Source organism: Anser brachyrhynchus (assembly GCF_964034855.1).
Source record: "Anser brachyrhynchus genome assembly, chromosome: 1".
Classification (NCBI taxonomy): domain Eukaryota; kingdom Metazoa; phylum Chordata; class Aves; order Anseriformes; family Anatidae; genus Anser; species Anser brachyrhynchus.
The window spans coordinates 58,049,358-58,073,122 of NC_137694.1; the positions used below are offsets into that span (position 1 = coordinate 58,049,358).

The window sequence follows — 23,765 nt, forward strand, 5'->3', positions numbered from 1 at the left end:
TGAAAAAAAAATCAAATATTTATTTTTAGTTAAAATTACTGTTTTTCCCCTCACTTTTTAAATTCACCATAAAACAAAAGTTTTGCTTTGAACAATAAAAAATTGCCTATTGAGACAAAAAAAAACAACAACTACTCATTACCTTCCTAGCTCTAATAAGAAGCAGTAACAGGGCTGAAATATCTTCTACATTTTACTATATATGGTTAATTTGTCCGTCCCCAGCCATTGTGGCAGCCTCTTTTTCTTTTATTGAAAAATAGTTGTGATCTTATCTCAGTCTGACGAAAATGAGTCAGTCCAGGACAGCAAGTTGTTTCTTGTACTCTCTGTGGAAAGTCAGGATCCTTGGATGAAAGGACCTGGCCACTCCTGACATTGAAGTCTAACTGGCAGCTACCTCTGTTCAATTTTAAAATAAATGCTTAGGTTGTAGCATACGTTGTGCCTGTCCAGACAACACAGAAATAAAGAACAGGTCTCGCACTATATGAGTATCTGCGTTTAATTCTCCTAACCAAGGATCATCCCAGGTACTATCAGATAGTACCTCACATGGCTGCTCTAGGAAATACTCGCTTTCTTTTGGATGTTGTGGATTAGAAACAAACGTGTGTTGGGCTTTACCCTGGATTTACAGAGTGACAGAATGCTGTTCAAACAGTTTTCTTAGGACAGTCTCAGGGATCTGAAGTCACCTCACTTCCCTGTCTTCAGAAGGCAAATGGAAGTGATGCCATTGTTTTCAGAGTGACCTAGTCATAGAGAGGGAGTGGAAGGGCAGAAGACGACAATAGATTCAGAGACTTCATGTATAGGTATGTATCAGGTCAGCCAGGACACTGCCAATATTATGGTGGGTGGAAAAAAAGAAATAAGGTAAGTCACAGATTTTCATAGTTAGCTTTCTAATACCCGTCTATGTCCCAGGCCTATATAATTCATTTCCTCAGCTGGCTGCAAAACTGAACTCCAGGAGATGAAGTCTCTGTTAGATATGACTGAACCCAACTGAACTGCATTCTGAAATAAGCAAAAACAATAGCGGTTGAGCAACATTTTGTTCTGCTTTTTGTTTTGAACATGCAGGGTTTGACTAAAATAGGGAAGTTCATTTATTATCACTCCTTTCTCTTTTCTCTTTTAAAGATAAATTTGATTTTCAGGATACTAACCAAGAAGCCATGTGACCTGTAGTAGAGCCAAGTGAAAATGGAACAGTCCAACAAGAGAGCTGCTGTCATTGGTGCCATACCAATGCAAAAAGAATCAAAAGTTACTTCATGATGCTGCATTTTGTATCTGCTGTATGCTGGAGAAAATGACCACCCAGATACAAGCAAGATACTCACAGCACTGTGTATTACATCTGATAGGATGCACCACTGTCAACCTCAAGTAACCAAAAATCATGAGTCAGACCCCCATTCTGGTTCAACTATCACATTTAGAAAAATCCCCAAACCTTCCACTGGGAAGGGGAGAACCACCTTTTGAAACTGGAAGCTGACTTTTGTGAGCAGTTATGAGAATTAAACTCTTATTCTTGAACGAGAGCTGATATTCTCATATACTTGTATGAGTCCAGGAGCTGGAACTTCACAAAAATACCGAATGTCATCGTACTCACACACATAAATATGAGAGAGGGTAGCTCTGTGCAAGTATCTCCTATGGCAGATTCTCAAATTTTACTACCTAGCTGAGACCTGGAAAAACAGTGACCTTAAATGACTGAAAATTTATTTCAGACATGCATTTATTGAAACTAAACAGTAAACTGCATAGATTAGTTAACTATTGTATTAGGAACTACTTACAATTCAGAGTTCATTTCAGGTTGTCCAAAAACCATTGCATTAGCAAATAAGTAATCAGCTTCAAAAGGGGCTTTAAAGGAGAATAGTATAGTCTGCCATATAGCTTTCACTTTTATTACAATATTGTTGCAGTTTGAACAATCATTAATCTGGCCATTGTGATTTAGAAAGGATAGAGACTAATTATCCTTTTAAATGTCTAGTAACTTAACAGAAAGTTTTAAATAAAATGTTAGCTGAGCCATGCCAGATGTTCTAACGCAGAATGCTATAAATAGGATTTACCTCTCTTTTGCTTAGTATCATGTAATTGCAACAGTTTAGTTTGCTGGTTTTGTGCTGACCATTGAGTGAAGGCAAAAAGCCTAAAATACAAGTTTAATAGTTAACTTTTATTGCTAATACCACAAGCAAAAAAAAGTTAATGATGCCTTAAATTAGGGAGCTGAGAGCTAGTGATAACCAATGGGACTAGTTCTCAAGATTTGCAAAGCATTTTCAGAGTTTTATATTTACCTCATAAAAGATGTTTAAGAAAATCAGTAGAGTCCTTTAAATGTCTCTCCAGAACAGAGGTTCCTGTTCCAAAATATTCTATATATGAATTCCACAAATCTGTACATGGAATAGTTTAGTTATATATAATACATCTTCAGCACTCCCGTTTTTAAATGTAGCAATTTCCTATAGCTGAAACGTGGTTGCATTACTGTATGTGAATGAACTCTGTGTTCCATAGTGTAATGGTTAGCAAACTGAAAAGGTGATCAGTTCATCTATGTGATAAACATGGGAAATTAAAGTATTGCTAATTGCCCAAATTAAGACCAGAAAATATCCACACACTTGTACATAACCTTAACCAGACCACTTCTGGCATTGATAAATTTGGCTTGTGCTAGGCAAAGTTGACTTTCACGTTGGCAAAAATGAGACTGCACCAGCCCTTAAGAATAAAATCCAATACAAGCAAACAAAGGTTTTTAAAACAACCTAAAACTGAGAAGCTGGAAAAAACTGAGACCTAAATTAATCAGAAATAGCTTTCTTGCCTAAGAAGTTCTGCTATGGGAACAACTACGTCAAGTTCTACTGCCTGTAATGTGGGAGTAGGTCCTTCAACCATTGCACCCAAGTGATCCTGTTTCTGGCTTGAGACTTCACACCAGCAGACCTTGGCCTTGCCAGGACAAACAAAATGAGAGAGAGAGAAAGAGAGAATAAAATAGACTATAATAAAGTAAGATACAACATGAAAAAAAAAAGGAATTACTTTTGTAATGTTTATGCGAGTCCATTCCCTTGGATTACTGGTGGGATTCACGGAGGATTCACCTAAGATTCACGCAGTTCCCAGGTCTGCCCTGATCTGAGCTTAAGTCAAGAATGCAAGCTGGAAACTCAGACATCTGACAAGTAAGCTATTGCTTAAGTATGGAATAAGATTTGGGTTAATAGTTCTGATAGCCACAAAGAGTTACAGTCTCGGCAGCCTGAACAGAAGTCCTTCAAATCTCCATTCCTGTCACTGTCACTGGAGAGCACACAATTTCCAACTTTTCAATCTTTTACTTCTGGGTAAAGTTCCACATCATTGTAAGTCTTGGTTACAACATCATGATGATCCCACTGGGCCACAATGGCCACAGGGCAAGTTACTCACAAAGTCATCATTTCAAGACTCAAACATACACACCGCCTCCAGCATTGCCTGATCCAAAGCAGTGAGCTCACCTGCCGTGTCTAGGAATCATATGGCTCTATTGTCTATCCATTCTGGGGTTAATATCATCCTTTTTCCTTCCTAAATGTACTATAGTCTCCAACAGTGAGAAAACCTTAAGTTACCATGTAGAGATAAATGTTCTTAAATCACTTTCCACCACAACTATGCATTGTGCTTCCCATGGTGCCTTTTAAAACATGACAAACATTTGTCAGAAAGATTTATTAGTCTTTTGGCAACTGCCAGATTCTCCAGTGTGGTAAATCATCACTTTCTGACATTATTTCAAGAAGGTTTTGTAACTTTTCTAATACGTCACAAAAGTGATAGCTTCCACATTCTGACTATACACCCATTTCACTAAGGAGCAGCAAAGCTGGAATTTTGCTGCCTGCAATGCCTTTTGAAAGTCATTCATATTTCTGCCTTCCTTAACTCATTTTAATGAATTAAGAAAATGCAGCCATTTGATCATACAGACGGACTGGCTCGCCCACATCCAAAAGGTGGAGCTTTACATTAGGGTACAGAGGATTGTATGTACCCCATACATACAGACCAATCAACAAACCATGTGTGGGCATGCTTTTGCATTTAGTGTTTTCTGGTAATCCTACCCACAAGTTAAATATCTTAAAGTATGCATTTTTAAATCTGTGGGCCCACCAGAATGGAACTGAAAACAGGCTTCAGGCATCCAGTTCCTAATCTCTGATGTTGAAAGTTACCAACAATGTGTAAAACATTCCCAAGAGAAACTTGTGCAGATATTTAAGAATGTTAGGGTCTCAAATATGTCGAAAGATATCCAATTCCCATTTTACCCACTGGGAATTATGTGGTTCAGAGATTGATTGCCCTTAAAGTCATTGAAGATGCTCAAAAGTGCTATATTCATAAATATTTTTTGTCAGGGCATTACTAGAAACATGGTCAATTGAACTGATTTTAAAAAACATTTAGAAATACAGAGACAGGCCTGTTCTGAAGGCCTCAGTAACAGAACCGATTCTGATCTGCTGAGGTCTGGGATCTCCTGTTAGGCCTTTGGACTCCAAGCATCAGATCCTCTTCCTGTAAAACTGCACACAATATTTGGATACAGTGAGAAAGTATAACTGATACTTTAAACAGATTTCTGCTTGGGAAGGCTTCTTATCTCTTGAAAGCCAGCACATTGTGTTGACTTAATTTCAGGTGACTGAGTGCAAAACCCATCTTCAAGCAGATTCAGCTGCCATAAGCCTGCCTACCTGTTGTAGCTGCTATGCCACCATACTCTGGGGACTGATTGCTGACAGGCGAGGGGGCAGAGGGCACTTCCACAGAGGTGACAGATTTAGCTGGGGAGAACGGCACGGGGGAGGGAGTTGGAGGAGCTGGTTCACTCAAAATAATTTCTTCTCGTATTTCTGCTGCAGGGTGAGAGAAAAATCACCAAACAAACACTGTTAAAAGTGAAGTCAAAGAACACTGAGGAACTAAAAAATTACATTAGCAGTTAGTTTTTTCTTTTTTCTTTTTTTTTTTTTTGATGCTATATTTCATGAAATTCATTGCAGGACTAACACAGATCTTTGAAAGAAGTACTTCTATAACATTTAGCATTACCATCGTCAGTTTACCATCGTAAGACCTCTTATAGGAAAGTGATATTTTTCCTGATGTACAGGTAGGAAATTTGTGCACAGGCAGCTTAAGGTTTATATCGCTGTGACAAAGAGATTTAACTTGCCAAAAATAAGGGAAATGCAAGGAAGGAAGACGACTGAAGACTTCTCATTATCAGGGGCATCCCTGAGCAGATAGACTAGAGGCAGACACTGTTCTGCCAAGTCAGTGCAGAGTAAATAGAGCAGGGCTGGGAGTTTGCCTCTGTACAGGCACTCAGAACTTAAATGTATGAGAAATCATGGCTTCTTTTTTTTCCCCCATTTGCTCACTTCACCAATCTCTCCCTTTGAAGTTTAGATTGGTACAAATCCACTGATATGAGTGAATTTATTTAGTGTGAATCTAGGGTGAGAGGGAGAGAATCAAGACTGGGTGATCATCTCACTGACGTGTGATGGTGCATTTCCTCTGAAATGTAAAACAGATTAAGTGACGTAAAAGGTTTGGTACGAAAATCCCTTACTGAAACACCAAGTTTGTATTTAGGAATAGCATTTCAGACATCCAGAGTTACATCAAGAAGCATGCAGGCCTCTTTTAGAATGTATTAACTAGGGAGGATCCCCTCATAAATGACTTATTTCAAATCACGGTGGAACCAAAAAAGAACACTTTGGTCCTAAACAGACCTCACTGGGTTATAGGAGGAGAGAGAAATAACCTTACATAGAAAACAGTGAATACAGTGGAATAAAACAACAAAAGATGAATAAAAGAACAAACTCACCTGTGCTTCCTTCTCCTTTCATTGCCCTCATTAGCTCATTAGCTCTCTCCTGACAATGGAGTGATTCTAGCAGGTACAATACGTAGTCATCAAACATCAAGTGAATAAGGTGAAAAGACCCTGGTAGTAAAGTGAACAAACAAAAAAGCCATTGACTGTCTCAATAGACTCATTAAACCAATGATTACCCTATTCAACACAAAAGGCACTGAGTAGGACTGCCTCAACATAGTACTGCCACTGAAATATGTCTCTTACTCAAGGTAAGAGAGGTCAAAGCATACCTGGGCGCTAACAGACTCTGTTCACTCCTGCACTTATACAGACAGGCTCATATGACCAACTATTGTAGTTTAGGGTGCAAGGAGGCTGTCTAACTGAGAGCTGGCACTTGATGGGGTCTTCTTTTCCAGCGTAAGCATTGAACAATATAGATGGTTATACTGCAAGTGGAATTATCTCAAGTGGCTGCCTTAGTCACACATTCTGATAAAAATTTTCTGCACTATCTGTGTCTTTGGACAAAGAAATGAGAGACTAATCAATAGGAAGGTAGAAACATCCTTCCAGATCTCCTGGTGGTATATCCAATGCATTGACTGTACCGGATGAGACGCCCATTAACCGTTAAACACAGAGGCAGTAGAAGCAATTGTGGATATCTTAAAGGCAAAGACTTGTATCAAAGGTTTGCTCTGTCATTCTTCTCCTACTACATTATCTTTTCCTATTTGCTAGTTTGGATCACATCAGCAGCATAACATTTGTCCTGTTTCTCTGCTTACCTCTGAAGATGCCATGGATATTATCTTTCTTAACTGCCACAACAGGAATTTGAAAAAAAGGGACTAAAAAGAAGAAGTATGGCCAAAACAAAACGTGGGGGATGGAGTCAAAGAACATTTAGAAAATTAATAGTAAAAATACACTATGTTGGTAGTTATCTGCCACAAATCCTCAAGTAAGACTTGAGCACAGATGGAGAACTTGCTAAAGTTATTAGGAGGAAGGTACGGACTAGAGTAATAGGAATAAATTTTAATAGCACACCCTAAGAAGTTCTGTCCTTTGAGATTTATAGAAAAACTTTCTTAAGTTTCTCAGTTACAAATGTTTAAGGACAGAAGAAGTAGTTTGAAAGGCCCTATATCCCTATACAATTCTAGCTGGCAATTCAGCTTTCAAAGCAACTCTGAGCACATTCTATTTCTTTGTGACCTGGATGGTCTTTGTGTTTCATTCTCTCACTCCACGCCTGCATGGCTTCTGTCGTCACTGATACGAGCAGAGCACACACACTGGGAGGAGAACACGAGCCTTTGTGTTCTTGGACAAGGCAGCACAGAAAAAGGACATTCATGATTGCAACACCTTTGCTAGGAGGAGGAAATCTTTGACTGTTGGTGAACCTGAAGCATTCATTTTTTCATTAGTTTCACGTATCTATGCAAATCAAAATGGTAACATGTTTCCCCAGCCTTACGAGGATAAATAGTGGAGATCCTCTCCTAACTACTGCAGAGATTTTGTTTTGGAAATCTTTTTGGCTAGAAGACTTGTTAAATAAAATCCTATTTAATCTAGCAGTCCTATAAAGACAGCAGACCTGTCTGATCACCCCTCTGCCCTAGGATTTCCCCAATGGAAAACCAGGCTATCAAGAATCTCCACAAAAAGCCTTTTCTGCCTTCATTTCTTCAGTGGGAGGTCTCTATTGGCTTTAGTGCAGTTACTACTGGTAAGCATTTCCAAGATAAGAAAATAAGGCCTATAGGCTGCCAAACTTCACATGGCAAGGCTTGGTGTATTTGATGTTTCTCATCAAACTCCTTGCTCATCTTTCATTTAAAAATGAAAGTAAAAGAAAGTTGCTTGTAGTTTCATAAAAACATCAGTGTAAGCTCTGAACACTAAAATGCTAGCAGGCAAATGACAAGAATTCCATGTTTGCTATTAAAAAAGTCTTTGTTTTGCAGGGGGGTCTAATATTCAAAGTCTAATTTGAAGACTTGGGGTTTGCAATACTGAATGCAGTATTTAAAAACACTCCAGTGCCCTTGTCACTCTTTTGAATTTCTCTCTTCCTCTCCTATTATTTCTTCCACTGTGTATTTTTAAACTCTGTATAGAGTTTTTGAGCCCAGAATTTGTGTGAAAGACACTAGACAAACAAGTTGTTGGTATTGCATGAATGCAATATTTTTACATTTTTAAATGAGTCAAATGTAATGTAAGCTATAGACTGAAACCAATATCAGGGCATGCATTTCAGCTACACAGTGAATAGCTATTCAGCACAATGTACAATAATTTATTTTGTGTTTGCAAGCTACTGTTATTCACATGAAACTGTTTAGCTCTTTCAAGTATATCTTTAAGTACTGAAAAGGATCCAGCTGTGGCTGGTAAAGCTCACACTGCTTTAGGAAGAGGTAAGAAGTCATTCAAGAGACTGCAGTTACAATAATAATAAATAGTGTTTGGCTCTAATTTTCAGAAGGAGTTAACTGAAATCATGGCAATGATTACCCAGTTAATATACAGTAACTATCAACATCTATTAACAGATACAGCAATTACGTGTAAGCAGCAAAAGACCAGTGAGATTTCCAGATCTAGAGAAAATCATGGAGCTTCTATTACTAATTAGTTACTTTTACACACTGGATGCATTACCCAAACATTGCCACCAACTGTGCCTTTGATATTCATAGAGAGAGAGGAGAGGGAGAGGGAGGAGCTTCTTTCTGCCAGGGAGTGTTTCAACCTGCCTGTATCACCATGCTTAAAAGCTCTGCAGAATTAAATCTCTGTGCTAGCCAGTCCAGTGCCAGATATTCCTCTAATCAAATTTCCCTATACTTCAAAGATAAAAATATAGCATCCTGCATATATAAAGATCACAGTATGTAACACATTATTTTATTATTATTATAAATAACACTGTCAGCATCTATTTATTGAGGTGAGCATCTATAGTCTACTTATTGCCTTAAGTGGAAAAAATTCGTAAAAATCAGTTCTCTGAAACTGTTACGTAGTAAAATGGTAAAGGTAGTAAATTTACAATATAGTGAAAATGCAAAACTTTTTACCTAAGAACAAAGGTATGTAGATATATATCTAAAAGAGTACACCTGTGTCTTTGTTTCTCTCTGCAGAACTCACCTAAATTCATACGTTATAGAATGCTACAAAGAACTGTGTTACAATAAGCACAGCAGAGTTACTCTAGCTCTGAGCTGTTTACATTCAGGGGCTATTCTTTTGGAACTTGCTGGACTCTCATTCGGGAACAATGAGTCAAATGGCCTCACAGTGAAAGTATAGCAGCATTAGTACTAATGAGTATAGTTTTATGTCTGTGGTTAAATAACATTTGGTTCATTTCTGGGGAAATAAGGTAGGGATAGACCAGGCTTCTTCCTGATAGGATGAGGACATGATATTGGTAACAATCTCCCCTCTGAAAACCTGAAGGGTCAGAGCTCCTTCTGCCTCCACTGGAGTTGGACCTGAGCAGGGGATACACCACTCTGCAGAAATAAGGGTTAGAACAGGGACTGAGCTTGTCATGTCCCGTCACCTCCCCGGAGAGAACCCACCTAGCATCCTGCAGACCACTGTGGCTCAACAAATGGTTAAGTGGTTTGTAGGAAGCTTGTAGGTTTGTAGGATTTTCAACAGGAAAGATTACAAAATCCTCCCACTGGACAAATCCTCTAGCCCTTTTGCTTAGAAATCTTGCTCTGGCAGTGATTAGCTCAAGACTCTGCTGAGGCAGGTAACAGTGGCCCCAAGCACTACAATATGGCAGATGCAGAAGAGTTCTCTTTGACTATATTTTAAAATAAAAAAATGAAGTTGTTTTTTTTTTAAATCAATGATTTTTTTTAAAAAACTCTTTCTTTGGCTACCAAATTAAGGAGCTATTATTGGCCCAGTTCTAATTGTAACACCAAATACCCATGAAAAACACATCAGTTAGGACCAGTACACTTTTTCCCTGCCTGTGGTGACATATAAATGTATCAAATTAATGTTCAAAGATGTGTCCATATAAGGAAAATTGTGCATTTGTACACACAGTTACACTCACTGAGCAAAAAGCACTATCAGCTACTTTTATGCCCATGAGAAAAGAAAACTGCAGCGGCTCAAGGAGAAAATGAGTCCTAGAAGAGGTTCAGAATAGATATGACCAAGATACCAGTGCTGAAAACACAATCGAGCAGATGGAAACTGTGATCATCCTGGGGATGCTCGCTAACCTTATGTGTAACAGTGACTGACCAATACCTGCTTAACAAGTTCTTTACAATGGAGAAACTAATGAAAGTAGTTTCAGATTAAAATATAAATACGGATTCTACTGTGAGTTCCTATTTGTGATGATATCTGAATACCATCTAATGACATAAAGGACATCAAAACTCATCTGGCAGAAAAAAAAGCTTGCAATTGTTCAGTACAGTGCCTTTATAAGTTAATTGATTATTAATCTTCTACTAACATATCCTGACAAATATACATTTATAAAAAATATCCCGCATACAAAACCTGGTTGCACATGACTGTAAAAGTTTGCACTCATAACACTACAGCCCATCTTCAATCCCTTCTGCTTTTAGTAAACTTTAAACTGTTTTTTATTATTATTATTTTTAACTGATGCTGTTGGTATCCCAGGATTCAAGGCAAAGCTTTGAAACTATATAGAAAATAGCCTTCATTTTCATTACAAAAGAAAAGTCTATCATCTTTCCATCCTAACTGAAATCCAGTAGAATGGAAGGCAATCTGTCCAGGGGAAAGAAACATGATCAGCTGGCAAAATCTAGTTTAAGAAGCTTTTCAGCCACTTCAGCGCAAAGTCTTAGCATAACATGGTCACATTGGTTTGGGTAACCTGGCTGACTTTGCACTGAAGTGCATTAAGGAATGCCCCCATAATTGACTTCTCCAGCTGACCTGTGACTGATATCTCCAGCTACTGGGTAACAATAAACAGAAGGAAGTAGTAGTGTTTTCAGCTCCTCTGGCTAGATCTCGAAGAAAGACATCAATCTGAGTATTATTTCCAAATGTCAGTAGCCCCACCTCTTTTCAAACAGAGCACTGGACAAGTGAAAACTGGTATGTTTTCACTTAAACTGTACATTAGAAGCCAGGATTTAGTTTTTGTTGTTGTTGTTTTGTCTGTGACATGTAATTATTACAACAAAATCAAAGTACCAAAGCTGGGTGCACTGTGCAAAGTCATGTCCCGAATCACTCGAGTGCCAAAACAGGACCACATCAGAAGGAACTGCTGAGCTACTTTCTTCAAAGAGCCTTGTCTCTTGGCAGCTACCTGCAAGAAAACAGATATATCTAACATGGAGAAACTTATTTCCACTACCTGATACAGCTGGGTGATGTATCTGTCTTTTTTTAAACTGAAACACTACTTACCAATACCTTCACATTAAAATAAACACCAAAAATTCAAAAAACCACACACAGAAAGACAACTTGCAACTGTATATAACCTTCAGAAAGAGGAAAATACAAAGAATTATCCAACACAAGACAGAATTTACTTTATAAAATGAGGCAAGGACTGCCAAAAAATTGCCCCAGTCTTCATCTTAACCTAATTACTTACATGATCATTCATAGTCAAGGAAGCAATGTATAATCAAAGTGCTTGGTCTATGCTGAAAACATATATTAAAGTTTATTATTAAATTTTTTTGTTCCTTCATATTTTTATTTTTGTGAATACACATAATCATTTTACTAGCAAAAATAATTCCCAGAAAGCACACTTCAGGCATCAGCTCCTCAAAGTTTACTTCATAGAGTCACATGCAAGTTAAAGAATTAGGTTTATCCCATGAGTTAATGAAATTCATGCCAAATTCTTCATGAAATTCAGACAATTATAGTCAGAATTTCAAATTGCATTCCACTAATTAAAGAAAAATATTCCAAAACTATCAAAATATTTCAAGTAATCTGGGAAAGTGTCTGTTGTGTATGGTATGATATTTTTCAGCAGGGGGAGAGGCAACACATTTAAACATGGATTTTTATTTATTGGTTCTAACAGCGAAATCTGGAATGAAGAGTGTAATTGTAATGGAACATGCTAATACAGACAATAGTTAGCGACAGAAGTTGAAATAGTTGGTAGTATAGTTACATACTCTATGTAACATAATGATGATGCATGATCACTTTTGAAAATATTCTTAAAAGATTTGTTAGTAGTTTTTTTCATCCAGTTAAAATGTATAGCCCAAATCAACTCAAAAAGCAATACAAATACGTTCTTGAATGATAATGTAGACATTCCTCTTTACTTTTGAGTGCACATAAATGAATTAGTTGGCCTAAATATTCTTTTCAGTAAGACCTTAAAAGGACAAGCTAGATTATCATTTCCATTTGTACCACATAGTTAGAATTGGCTCTGAACTCATTTCTCCCTACCCTTGAAATATTGATTTGATTGGAAAGCTTGGCCCTATTCCATTCTTGAATACCGTCTTTTGGGTTGGATAGACAAGCACAATGAACCAAAACCCTGAATGTGAAAAGTTCTCATATTCAGCATGAACACTGGTAAGATTTTATCCACTGCTGCTTTACTCCTGCATATTACAGTGCTTGGCTTTCTCTCTCTTTTTTTTTTTTTTTTTTCCCTCTAATAATCTATGACCTGAATAGAGCTCATAAAGTACATCACTGACTCAGGTCCTTACTCCTTACCAACCTTTACAACACATCTGTCCACCATGGAATCCAGCCACTCAATGTACGACTCAATGGGGGACTGCTCCTCCAGAAGGTGATCAAACTCCTGATACACTGGCAGACAAAGAAAAAAACAGCCCACTTCAGTACTTGGATTCCATTTAGAACAAAAGAAAAACAAAATACAAAAAGCTGCCAATAACAACAAATTTGTTGTTTTTTTATATATATATATTTAATGGATTGCTTAGCTGTAACACATATATCTTCCTTGGTGCTGACCCAGTAATCTTTCTAGATCTCCATCTTGCTTCTGCTGAAAATGATAGTCATTAGAAGAGGTATTTAAGTGTGAGCAAATCAGGACCTATTGTTTAAAATTCTTCTTTTGATTTCAGCTTCAGCTGTCTGTGGTGCCCGGAAGTGAAACAGTTATGGTGTTTGCTATGAAGAGTGTGAAGCTAGGCCTTGACCCTGGTGATGAAAAAAGGTCATGCATGAAATTGATTTAGAAATGCATAAAGAATCTTCTAAGCATCAAGTGGATGAGTATTGTTGATAGTGCTCTCATCTGTATAAAGCTTTAGTTGCAAAAACATGATTTAACTGCTGCAAATCATCTATTTGCAATGCCAGACACACACACAAAGAAGTGCCATAAACTTCTACTTCTTCAAAACAAATTGCTACCAATGCACAAATGCTATCAAGAAGAGTTTAAAAAAGCAACCTGAATACTTTTTAACCTCTATCAAGTACACATATTCATATTTTAATACAGAAAGTGAAAAACAATCAAGTCATTCAACTGCAGCTCTTAAAACTGCAAGTCTCTAGTTTATTTATGAGAATCAATGACTAGAAGACAAAGAATCATGTGCTCTGACACCTTAAGAAACTTCTTCAACTCAGCTAAAATAAAAGGCCCAGTAAATCAAGAAGAAAGATACTTTCTACCTGCTGTGTCACAGGATGATCTCAATGTGCTATGCATTTCCATTTATGCTTAATTATAAATAACAGGAGGGAGGAATTTCCCACCATAGGAAGCAGATGGGGGGAGGTGGAGGAGACAAAGTTTAAAGGTGATAACTAGAGAACTGAGCCAGAGAGACTGAGATTAATGCAAAGAACAAGCTCCCTGGTCTAAATGGAGAAATAGCATCCCAAGATGAATTAGCAAGATGAGCAGGAAAGCAGTTGCTTTTCAGCTGATTAAAAACTTTGTTTAACTTTGTGTTGCACAGGCTGGATGGTCAGAAACGTTAGTCATGGAAGAAGGGAAACAATGATGTTTGGGCCACCTTTATCTTGTTTTGTTGTTTTATTGAACAGGCAGCCTCTCTTTTTCAGGATAAGATCTCAGAGAAATTCAGATGTTGTCTTCTTACCTGAGTGTTTGGCTGGACAAAAACTGCCTGATACAACAGATGAAGTAATTCATATGCTGTGCAAAGAGGGGAGCAAGAGTGGAAAATGCAGGAGCATTGCAACCGTGGAGCAATGCAACTGTGTACATTGACCTGTTTGAGAGAAGTAACTGTTTTAGCCTTTAGTGATTGTTAAAAATACTTCAACAGGATCTGAGAAAGGGGGAAATAAAGGAGAAGCCATGTCAGAGACATCTACTGTAGCTGAGTAGGGAAGAGCTTATCTTCTACCCAATTATTTTTCTCTGTTTCTCTCTAACTTTACTTATAGGCTTATGAACATTTTTTTTCAGTTGTAGTAGCCGGAAATTGTACTTTCTTGGTTATTAATACCAAGAACATGAAAGCAGGCCTTATTCCATGTCATCAGTCACATAAAGCGCAACCTTTGAGAAGATATTTGGCCAAGTAGAATATACATCAAAGATGGGGGGGAAAATCAAGATTTAGAATAAGCTCTATACATATCTGCACATCCCAGTGGAATCCCAACTCATGTTGAACATGCATATTTAGGTTACCATTTCTGGGAGCTTCTTACTTTGCTTACTGGAATATGTGGACCTAAAATATGGAAAAACACATGTTCAAATCCATTTGCATTCTGGAAAATTCCATTTGATTTGATGACACAAGTTCATATTTAAATATTCAGCACATATATAAAAAGCTTTCCTAAACAATGAGGATTTTTTGAATGAGAGACAGGACTGTTGCTGCTACTAGGGATTATAACTTTGAGAATTTATTATTTTTTGGTCAGTGGGCAGATGTTGGGTAGATACTGAGCATATAAAAGATGACAGAAGGATGCAGCAAGCTTCTGGACTCCGGTCTTGCTGTATGTTACCTCGCCTGTTGCCCTGTCAAGTTTCTGTCTGCTAAGAAGGGAAGAGGACCATGTGAGGAGGTGAATCGAGGGTTAAGAAGGACAGGTAAGAGTACCAAGCACATTTCACTAGAAAACTAGCAAAGAATGCAAGGCCAATCCCTAAACTGGAGAGAAGACTTCTAGTGACAGCATTGAAAGATGAGAGGGGTGTGGGAGAAGAGCCAATGTCAACCTTGCAGTGCCCAGTGTACAAAATAAGATCTTTGAAATCAATTTGCCAACGTCTCCAAAGTCACTTTTAAGTTCATGCCCTTCACTATATTAAGCAGAATCTAAATCTGCCAATGAGCTTGCTCAATACAGGACTTCTATTTATTCATAAAAGTTCAGGAAGAAAGCTTCACCCCATTAAATTATCTTGTTTATGAAAATATTGTGTAAAATGGAGCTGTTTACAAATAAAAGTTTACGAGGGACCCAAATACGCAGCCACTTTGGTGTCAAAGGCTTTCAAAAGACAACTCTCCTGAAATTTTACAGCAGGGAAGACTGACTTCATCAGATCCCATGGTTAATGCATAGATATACTTTGCTCAAGTCCATGGGAAAAAAAATGAATTTTGGTGCATGTCCTGTGTCACTGGTTGTTACAGATGGTAGAAAGAAACTTTGTAATGGAGGATTGCGTGGATCTATGCCTTGAAATATAAGACCTTGACAGGGCTTTGCCTTATATTTTGTTCAATGCCTCCTTATTTATCCTAAGACTTCAAGCAAACCAATGGATGCAAAAACAACATCACTTCCACTGAGTTTTTTAGCAACAGGAAACTAAGTTCACCTGGCTTTATTTGAGGGTTTGGCTCTTACATTGTATGATGAGTTTTCTGTGTTCCTCCCGTGAGTCTTCCATAGTATAGAGGGTTTGTTTGGTAATGCTGTTCAGATCCACGTTCCTCCAGTCTTCCAGCATTTGAAACGTGATGTCTGCACTGTGGATCACTGTTCTTGATGCCTGGAATCCAATCCAATCTATTCATTATTTCATGGTTTAATAGATTAAAAAATAAGTGTTACCCCTTTTTACACCTCCTTGGCTAGGTTTGCTAAATTGATTCTCCTCGCAGACCCCCATCCACCAGATTGATATCTTATGGCTGTTACAGGGTCCTCTTACCACAGAGAACTCCCAAGTCATTCTGCCTGTTTTAATCAATGGCAATTATTTTGCTCTCATCCACCACAAACCCAAATAAGCAACCCTCACCTGGACTCCTCAATCTACAACAGCTCTGTTGGTTTCTTAACCAGCTTCAGTTCAAAACCAACAGGAAAAATCAAGCCAAAACCAAACAAACCCCATACAGTTTTGCAACCTGCCCCCTCCCAGACTATGAAGACTCCCATTCTTCCCTCGGCCACAAGAAAAGGCTGAAGATCGTTTGCCCCTGCATCAGATCCACCTTTTGTCTGGTTGAGACAGGGTTCTGCTGCTGATAATGGGGAGGATGGGATGGATGATAGGAAAGGAAGTGACACAAAATGCAGAAGCATCTTCCTGTGGGCTTTTTGACTCTCAGAGTTAACTTGGGGTGTTGGATATACCTTTCAAATGTGGATCTTTAAATGTGATAGGGTAAACAAACTGTCTGCTTCAATACATGTACGAAACCTCAACGAATTCAATGCATCCTCCACCCATTTTATACCACACAGAATTTGGCCTCAAGATTTTTTGATAGGTAATTGTAATCTAAACTGACTGGTGAAAAGCAAACACTTCAGGGTATTTTCTTATGTTCACCTGCTATGGTTGCAAGAATATTTCTGTTTAAAATTTCAGTGATTTATTTATTTATTTTACTACTTTCCATCTGATTTATATTATACAACTAGACTTTGAAGTTTTTGTCAGGCATATAGAAATTTTTCTGCTTTGTTAATAGGCCTAACCCAAGCCCTGATGAGACCAATGAAACATCTCTCATTTAATTCATGGTAATGAACCAACTCTTCAAACCAAATTCTTAATTTGTTTCTTAAAATTTTTCTGCTGAATTTGATCAGAGGTTGCCAGTTGTCTAGCAAAACATTTTTGCTGATTATTTTTTGATTCTGTAGAGATGGTCATAATAAATGTTGAAGACAAACTGCTAACATGATCTCTCCCTCTTTGGGTAAAGTTCAGATTGTCAATTTATTAAATTATTTAAAAAGTCAGTTAAAATGTCATTCAGCAAACTCAAGTAACTGAAATATTTACTTGGCAGAGATGATTTAGTGATGTCTGTCGCCGGAGTATTTGTGAGAATCTTCTGGACACTATGGGAAAGAAAAGATACATATTTACATACTGTGCTAAATAAAGAAAAACATTTCTGAAAATACTGAATTAAAATCAGAACAAAAAAATATATCCAGTTTCTTACATACAATTGTGGCAGTATGTATCCAGTTTTAACTTAGCTTAAACCTTGACCTAAAACCTTAAATCTGGATACTAAATCAATTTTACAGAGGCATATTACAAGTGATGATTTATAGATGCTGTGAATAATGAGATGACAAGAGAAATGTAGACGACAATGGAAGAGCTTCACTTGTTCAGCATAACAAATTTTCTCTTGAAACACAAAGGAACTGAAAACCAGAAAGACAGAACTATTTAACAGGAAGAAAAATGTTGGTGCAAGAATGAGTGGGCATAAGGTAATGATAGTGACATTATATTTGAAAATTGGAAAAGTTTCTTAAGTCTTACTGCAAACAGGTTTTGGGGAAGTCTTCTGACTGGATCAGTAGGAGCTAAAATCTTTAAAAGTTTCAGGTAAAGTTTGATCAAAGCTTCTGAAAGAGATTACATGATGACTAACATGCTATGGCAAAAGAGGGCCCAGGAGGTACTTGCCAGTTCTCCACTCTTATTTTAGCTTTTTCCAAGGGGATATGGACCTTGTATTAGGATACTTCCAGTACTTGGAAACTGGGCTTTTAAAATGTTTTATTGAGTATCTTTTGTCTAAAGCCTGTGACTTAAGAGCTGCAAATATGACCAAGGCTTGCAGTTACTTCTGTCAGTACTTCCATTGGCTATATACACTTTCACAAATTCTGATCAGGAGATTAAATCAGATGATCTGACTGCAGAAGTGACAAAGTCTCATGTATATACTAGGATGCACTCAGGTTTTTCCTAATGATAAAATCACAGAAGGCCTGCAAATCCATCCAAACAGGCCTTAGATGTAGTGACAGAGTAGGTGCTCTTTCTGTACTGTACATAGACGCACTTAAAGAGTACAGTTCAAGAATGACTGGAAAACTCATCGTCTCTCTCTCCCTACAGGACTAGAAAATATTTTTACTGTTGCAGATTCTTGATATTTTTGAACTAACAAAGATAAGATAAAGCATATTCTCAGCTCTGACTTTCTGTAACTTTTAAAATGAATTAATGAACAATACTCAACAAACTAGAATGAGTTATGCTAATTTACATTCTGAGTGTTCTCAGTAAAATATAATTCTAATTTTCCGTGCTGATCAAAATAGTTAATCCTTCTCCTAAATTAGTTTTTTTTTTTTTTCCCTTTAACTTTGTGGTGTGGAATTTAGTGCTCATGAAAGGCAAAGAATTGAGAGCCGTGAAATAAAGCAGGCTTTATCAATAGGTGATGTGCACTGCAGGCATCTACAAAGCACGTCTGAATAGGACTAGTGCCCTTTCCTGTGGTGACAGGGTAATTTGATCTCCTTCATTTTTAACTCTGGCACTTTTTTGAGCAAGGGCCTCAAGCTGTATTCAAATTGTGCTAGCCTAAAGGTTTGTTTAATAATTTTCTTTGCCTAATATCATCCCTAATGTTTGCTTACTATCAACAAAATTAATTTCTTATCAAAACCCACATGAAAGGAAAAGCAATTCTTCTCACTTTGAGCAGTGCCTTTGACCAGTGGTAAATGAAACTGGTTTTCAGGACCAAGTGACGATTGTAAGTGAATGCAAGATTTTTACGCTGTCAGTTTTTAATTCTTAAAAGAACACTAGTTGTACTTCCAATTAATTTGTCATCAATAAACATTATATACTTCTCAGATTAACAGGAGAGATTTGTCAATACATACATTCAAATTTGATATTTCGTAGGTTTTCTGGCAAGTCGTGAAGAGCTACTTTCAGCCACTCATCCAGTTGCTTTGCAAACTTTCGGATCACCTGCGTCAAACTGAAAAGAGAAATCACTACATCAAAGCACTTACTCTGTGCTTTATACTATAAAATCTGAAAACATGTAAAGACTATGGGTCATTTATTGACACCTCACTGTTTTGCAGAGTTGCTGAACATATTGTTGTCTGTAGGCATGAAGAAAGGCTTCTGAAAATATTTCAAGGAAAAGTTAAACATAACACCACATTGAAAAGCTCACAAAGCATCAAAGTCTCTGTACTGCACTATATTGATACTTATAAATGGTATTTTTAGCGTGAAATAAAAAATAATTCCCACTGTATAAACAAAACCACAAAATCACAATTCTTTAAAGAAGACAATAGAACAAGCTTTGGATCTCAGGTCAGCTGTGCCCATATTTATATGAATAGACACAGGGACATGTAAGTGAAGCAGTAACCAGCTATGCTGCAGGCTGAAGGTAGTGAGTGGGTGGCAGTGATGGGCAGGAATTTCTAGACCAAGTGTGGGGGTGATGCAGGACCTGCCTGCTTAGCTCTACAGAGGACAGAAAATTTCCCAGACAGATGAGATTTCCCTCTTCTTCCTTATAACTCTTTCCTGGATGGCCCCATCATTTCCTTCTAAACTTGGAGGCAAGTTCATTCTGCCCATCTTCTTGTAAATTGCTCAGTATAAAATGACAGTTTCCAGAAAAAGTTCAGGGTACGATGGAGGGGAACCCAACAGTTGTTTCTGCCAGTCTGAGCGGCACTGCCTCTCGCAATGCTCAAGATACATAAACAACAGAAAGATGCAAGGAGCTTTCCTTCTTTCTGCCAGGTAGCTTTTTCTGTTTGTACTCCTAACATACGTTGCACTGAAGACATAGGTGGTAAAATAACTGTGGCCATAGGCCTTGTCGGCTCCATACAGACACCTAACAGGACAGGGGATGGATGACAACTGCTGCACCCACTAAAAAGTGTTGGTTTTTTTTTTTTTTTTTTTTTTTTTTGTATAGCCAACATTCATTCCCAGGAAGTCCCTCAGGATTCTGGCTGAGTCAGCAAGATTTCCTTCAGGAGCTTCCATTGCAATGAGACCCTTCTTCACCCCCTCCAGTGCAGGCTATGGCTTAATAGCCACAATCTGGCCCTTTATATGCATTACAAAAGTCTATATTCACACTCAAGTCTCTCCTTATTTGCTATGAAAGAACTAAGCAGCTTGAGAAAAGGACTGCTGTTCTGTTTAATCCTTCCAATGAAATAGATTTTTAGGGGGGTGAGGGGCAAAGCCTGTAAAAACGTACATGTCTTATCAAGGAAAGCCCATGCTTATAACAGGTTTCTCATGGAAAAAATACTTTGCCTGTACTTTAGCAGTCATAGAGTGTGAATGAAGCTCACCAGTTTAGGAGAGCAGAATGATATCTTAAATACATTTGCTGTAACTAGAGCTGTGTCAAAATCTTGAAGGCCAAATATACAACACCAATAATAAACTCTTAGAGCAATAAACTTAACAAATTACTCAACCTCAAAAAATCATCAGTCAAACAACGCTAAAGGTGAATAGAGATATTTAGAAAAAGAAAGTTTCCTGATGCTTATATTAGGAAAATCAAAGAGGTGAACATGTTGTCTGCACTCAGTGCAGTTGCACTTTGCAGTGATTACACTTTTTGCTGTGAAATGTTGATCTCTGTTCTGCTTTATCTATATAATTAAGACTTCCTGGACTCAGATGAGCTCCTGGTAGGGAGAGAACAGATGAGATCTACCATGTGGATTTGAAAAGAAAAGTGAGTTTTGAAACAAAGGGCTCAAATACTTGTTAATATTAATAAAGTGATCCTAAAATAAGCATGCAAATGTTCATCATAGCATAGAATTTAAATTAATCGAGGATGTCTGAGACTCCACAAGTATGATCTTCATATTTTCTGCTCTTGGCAAGCAGAATAACAATTGGGTTCCAGGAGTGTAAACAGAGACAAATGCTTAGGTTGCAGTGCTGGAATATGCATGGGAGTATTTACAAACAGAGCAGCCAGGCCAGCTCCTCTTGTCACTATTATTCAGTGTCCTGTTATGTTGCTATACCAGACTAGCAGAAAAGAGTCTGAAACTTTCAGAAAACAGGAATGTGGCATTCTGCAGCCTGCAGGCTTCTGATATTCCCTGAAAGTTGGGACATGACTATCATCTTGATGTTAATAAACAAAGAAAGTGTTATCCTTCATCACACAAAACGTCACACTTTTCACAATACAAATGTTGGTAAAATATAAACATTTCTTCACAAACGTGCCAGCTGTCCAGCTCTGTTGAATTGACACTGTGATTTAAACAGGAAACAGGTGGCAACAAGCAGCTTTCTGAGAACTGGTGTCATTTGTAAGGAAAAGACATATAACAAAGACAGCTGAGCTGGAAGTGGTCAGTGTTGCCAATTATACTGACCTGTCAGGTAATGCTTGCAGTACCGTTGGCATCAAAACTCCAGAAATTGCTTTGTACAGAATCGAGTCACAAACTCCCACTATATTTACTACAGTTGAAGAACCCAATACAGGCAGCATATGAGGAGGCATCCCTTGCCAAAAGTGCAGAAGAAAACTTTGAACCTGCAATCATGAGAAGAAGCAGGGACGTTTAAGTGAAAACAACAAAAGGCCACAAATACGCTTCTTAAATGACCCTGTTTATATAGAGCTTGTTTCAGCCCCACAGCTAGACTGATGGTATACAACACAGGCAAGGCATGTTCCTTAACTGGATAGGTGTATAGTATAACCTGGCACAGAATGGAATAATGAGCCAAAGGGCAAGGAGGCATTCGGGGTTGGTAAGGGGGTACCTTTTAGTTACTACAGTTGAGAGGCCCACAGGTACCGTATTTTTACAGTCCATCAACGACTAATGACTGTAACTCCTTTGCTTCCACATATCAAGCCTTTTTCTCTCTTTGCTCTCCACTCCTTTATACTAAGGAATGTCATCTAGGGCTTGGTGTGAGGAGGGAGAGGAGTATAGCACGTGGCTTACAGGGATTAATATACCATATTCTGCCTTAATTTTGGAATGAAACACTATACTTTGGAGTTCTTAAAAACTGTTGCTGTGCTGACTAAAGAAAAGCCATAACGATTTCTTATTTCTCTCTTCTGCTATGAAGAAAAGTGGAGAAAAAATGGAGAAAGGCAAAAAAAGAAAATGAAATTTCAGAAACAGCAAAATATGCCTCTGAAAATTTTAATTTAGGAAATAAAGGCATTACTCAGTGAATGATATAGTCAGTTCTACAGGGGTCAGAACACCAGCAAAAGTTAAAACCTTTCACACACAATCTGTCTTGAAATACATAACTGTACTACGTGCAGTAAGAAATATTTGCCATTTACATATTTTTGCTTCTCAGCCCCTTCCCCATCGTTGATCTTGACAAACAGATTCCCTAGCAAAATATAATATCCTGCTCTTAAGAAAGTATTCAGAGACTGATCCAGCAAAACTTCCTGTATATGTGAATGAATCAATTGGCTTGGAGTGAAGGGAAGGGAGATTTGTTTGGTTTTCCCTAAGATGTATGTCAGATTTAATTATTATATTAAAGTTCTGGGTTCCCATTTAAACATGGCTAGGAGTAAATCTGGGAGACACATTAGAAAATGTGAAAAGATGTAAAATAATACTAAAAAAATAGTTCTCTTGAATGGAAGCACCTAGCCTGGGTGCAATGACTTAAAAGAGCTGCAGTTTTAAATCCAAATAATGTGAAAATTAAGCAGTGAGATGGGAAAAAGGAGGGAATTCCTTGCCATTGTTTAGAAGGCAGTCAAAAGACCCATTTCCTTTGACTTTTTCCAGAAGCTGAGTGTTATATTTGAATCAGGCCCTCAGCACCTCTACAGTCAGATTTGCTTTCCCAAAAAAGAGGCCTTCTGCACGTGTGATACAAAACTTCTTGCATTCCGGTAATGTTTGATGTTTGTAGCCATTCTGCTCTAATTATACGGCTGTATGCATGCACTGCCAGAAAACCCTCAGATTCAGTCAGATATCCAGCAGGAACAAATCTTATCCATCTCTAATGGATCGTAACAACTGCTGAGCAGTGTGTGTTCCTAGCTGTACTACACTACAACTGAGGAATTGGAAATTTGAGCTACAGGCTTATTGGGGTGTCCAGGGAGCTTTAAGTCCCCCAACTCCTTTCCCATTGTTAAAAGACCAGTAGAGACCTTTTGCTACCATTTTGGCTGCGGCACCTGCCCTGGGTTTGTGCTGAACGCTCGGAAGAATTTCTTCAGACAGAGCTCAGTTCAAACACAAAGCTTAGAAAAGTGGTGATGGACACACTTTCTGAGTTGTAAGAACTGGATTGTCCAACATCTTGTAAGGCGATATTGCTACCTTAATCCTGATGGAGAGACAAAAACATTCCCACTGCTTTCATTCCTCTAACTCGCATAGTGTTATAAGTGAGATTTAATGCTATCACTGACATATTATGTACTCAAGTATAGCTATTGTTCATTATTCATGAAAAGGATTAGCCACCATAAAACCATAAGGTTGTAATATCATATTCAAAATAAGCTCTCAGATCCATTAATACCTCATGTATCATTAA

At 37.8% G+C, this 23,765-nt stretch overlaps 1 protein-coding gene across 6 annotated transcripts in view; it reads right to left on the bottom strand.

The window, feature by feature from the left end:
• The window catches only part of RFX4 (regulatory factor X4), a 102,589-nt gene that overhangs the window by 21,827 nt on the left and 56,997 nt on the right, over positions 1-23,765 (bottom strand). For 4 of the 6 annotated variants that reach the window (XM_080575758.1, XM_080575757.1, XM_080575755.1 and 1 more), the window contains 8 exons: positions 21,593-21,756; positions 19,076-19,176; positions 17,214-17,272; positions 15,821-15,965; positions 12,708-12,802; positions 11,183-11,300; positions 5,948-6,067; positions 4,800-4,961 (listed from right to left, as the gene is read on the bottom strand). In XM_080575758.1, coding sequence (XP_080431884.1) covers positions 4,800-4,961; positions 5,948-6,067; positions 11,183-11,300; positions 12,708-12,802; positions 15,821-15,965; positions 17,214-17,272; positions 19,076-19,176; positions 21,593-21,756 — 964 coding nt within the window. The remainder of the gene's footprint in view (positions 1-4,799; positions 4,962-5,947; positions 6,068-11,182; positions 11,301-12,707; positions 12,803-15,820; positions 15,966-17,213; positions 17,273-19,075; positions 19,177-21,592; positions 21,757-23,765) is intronic. The other 2 variants (XM_080575760.1, XM_080575756.1) reach the window with 1 other exon arrangement.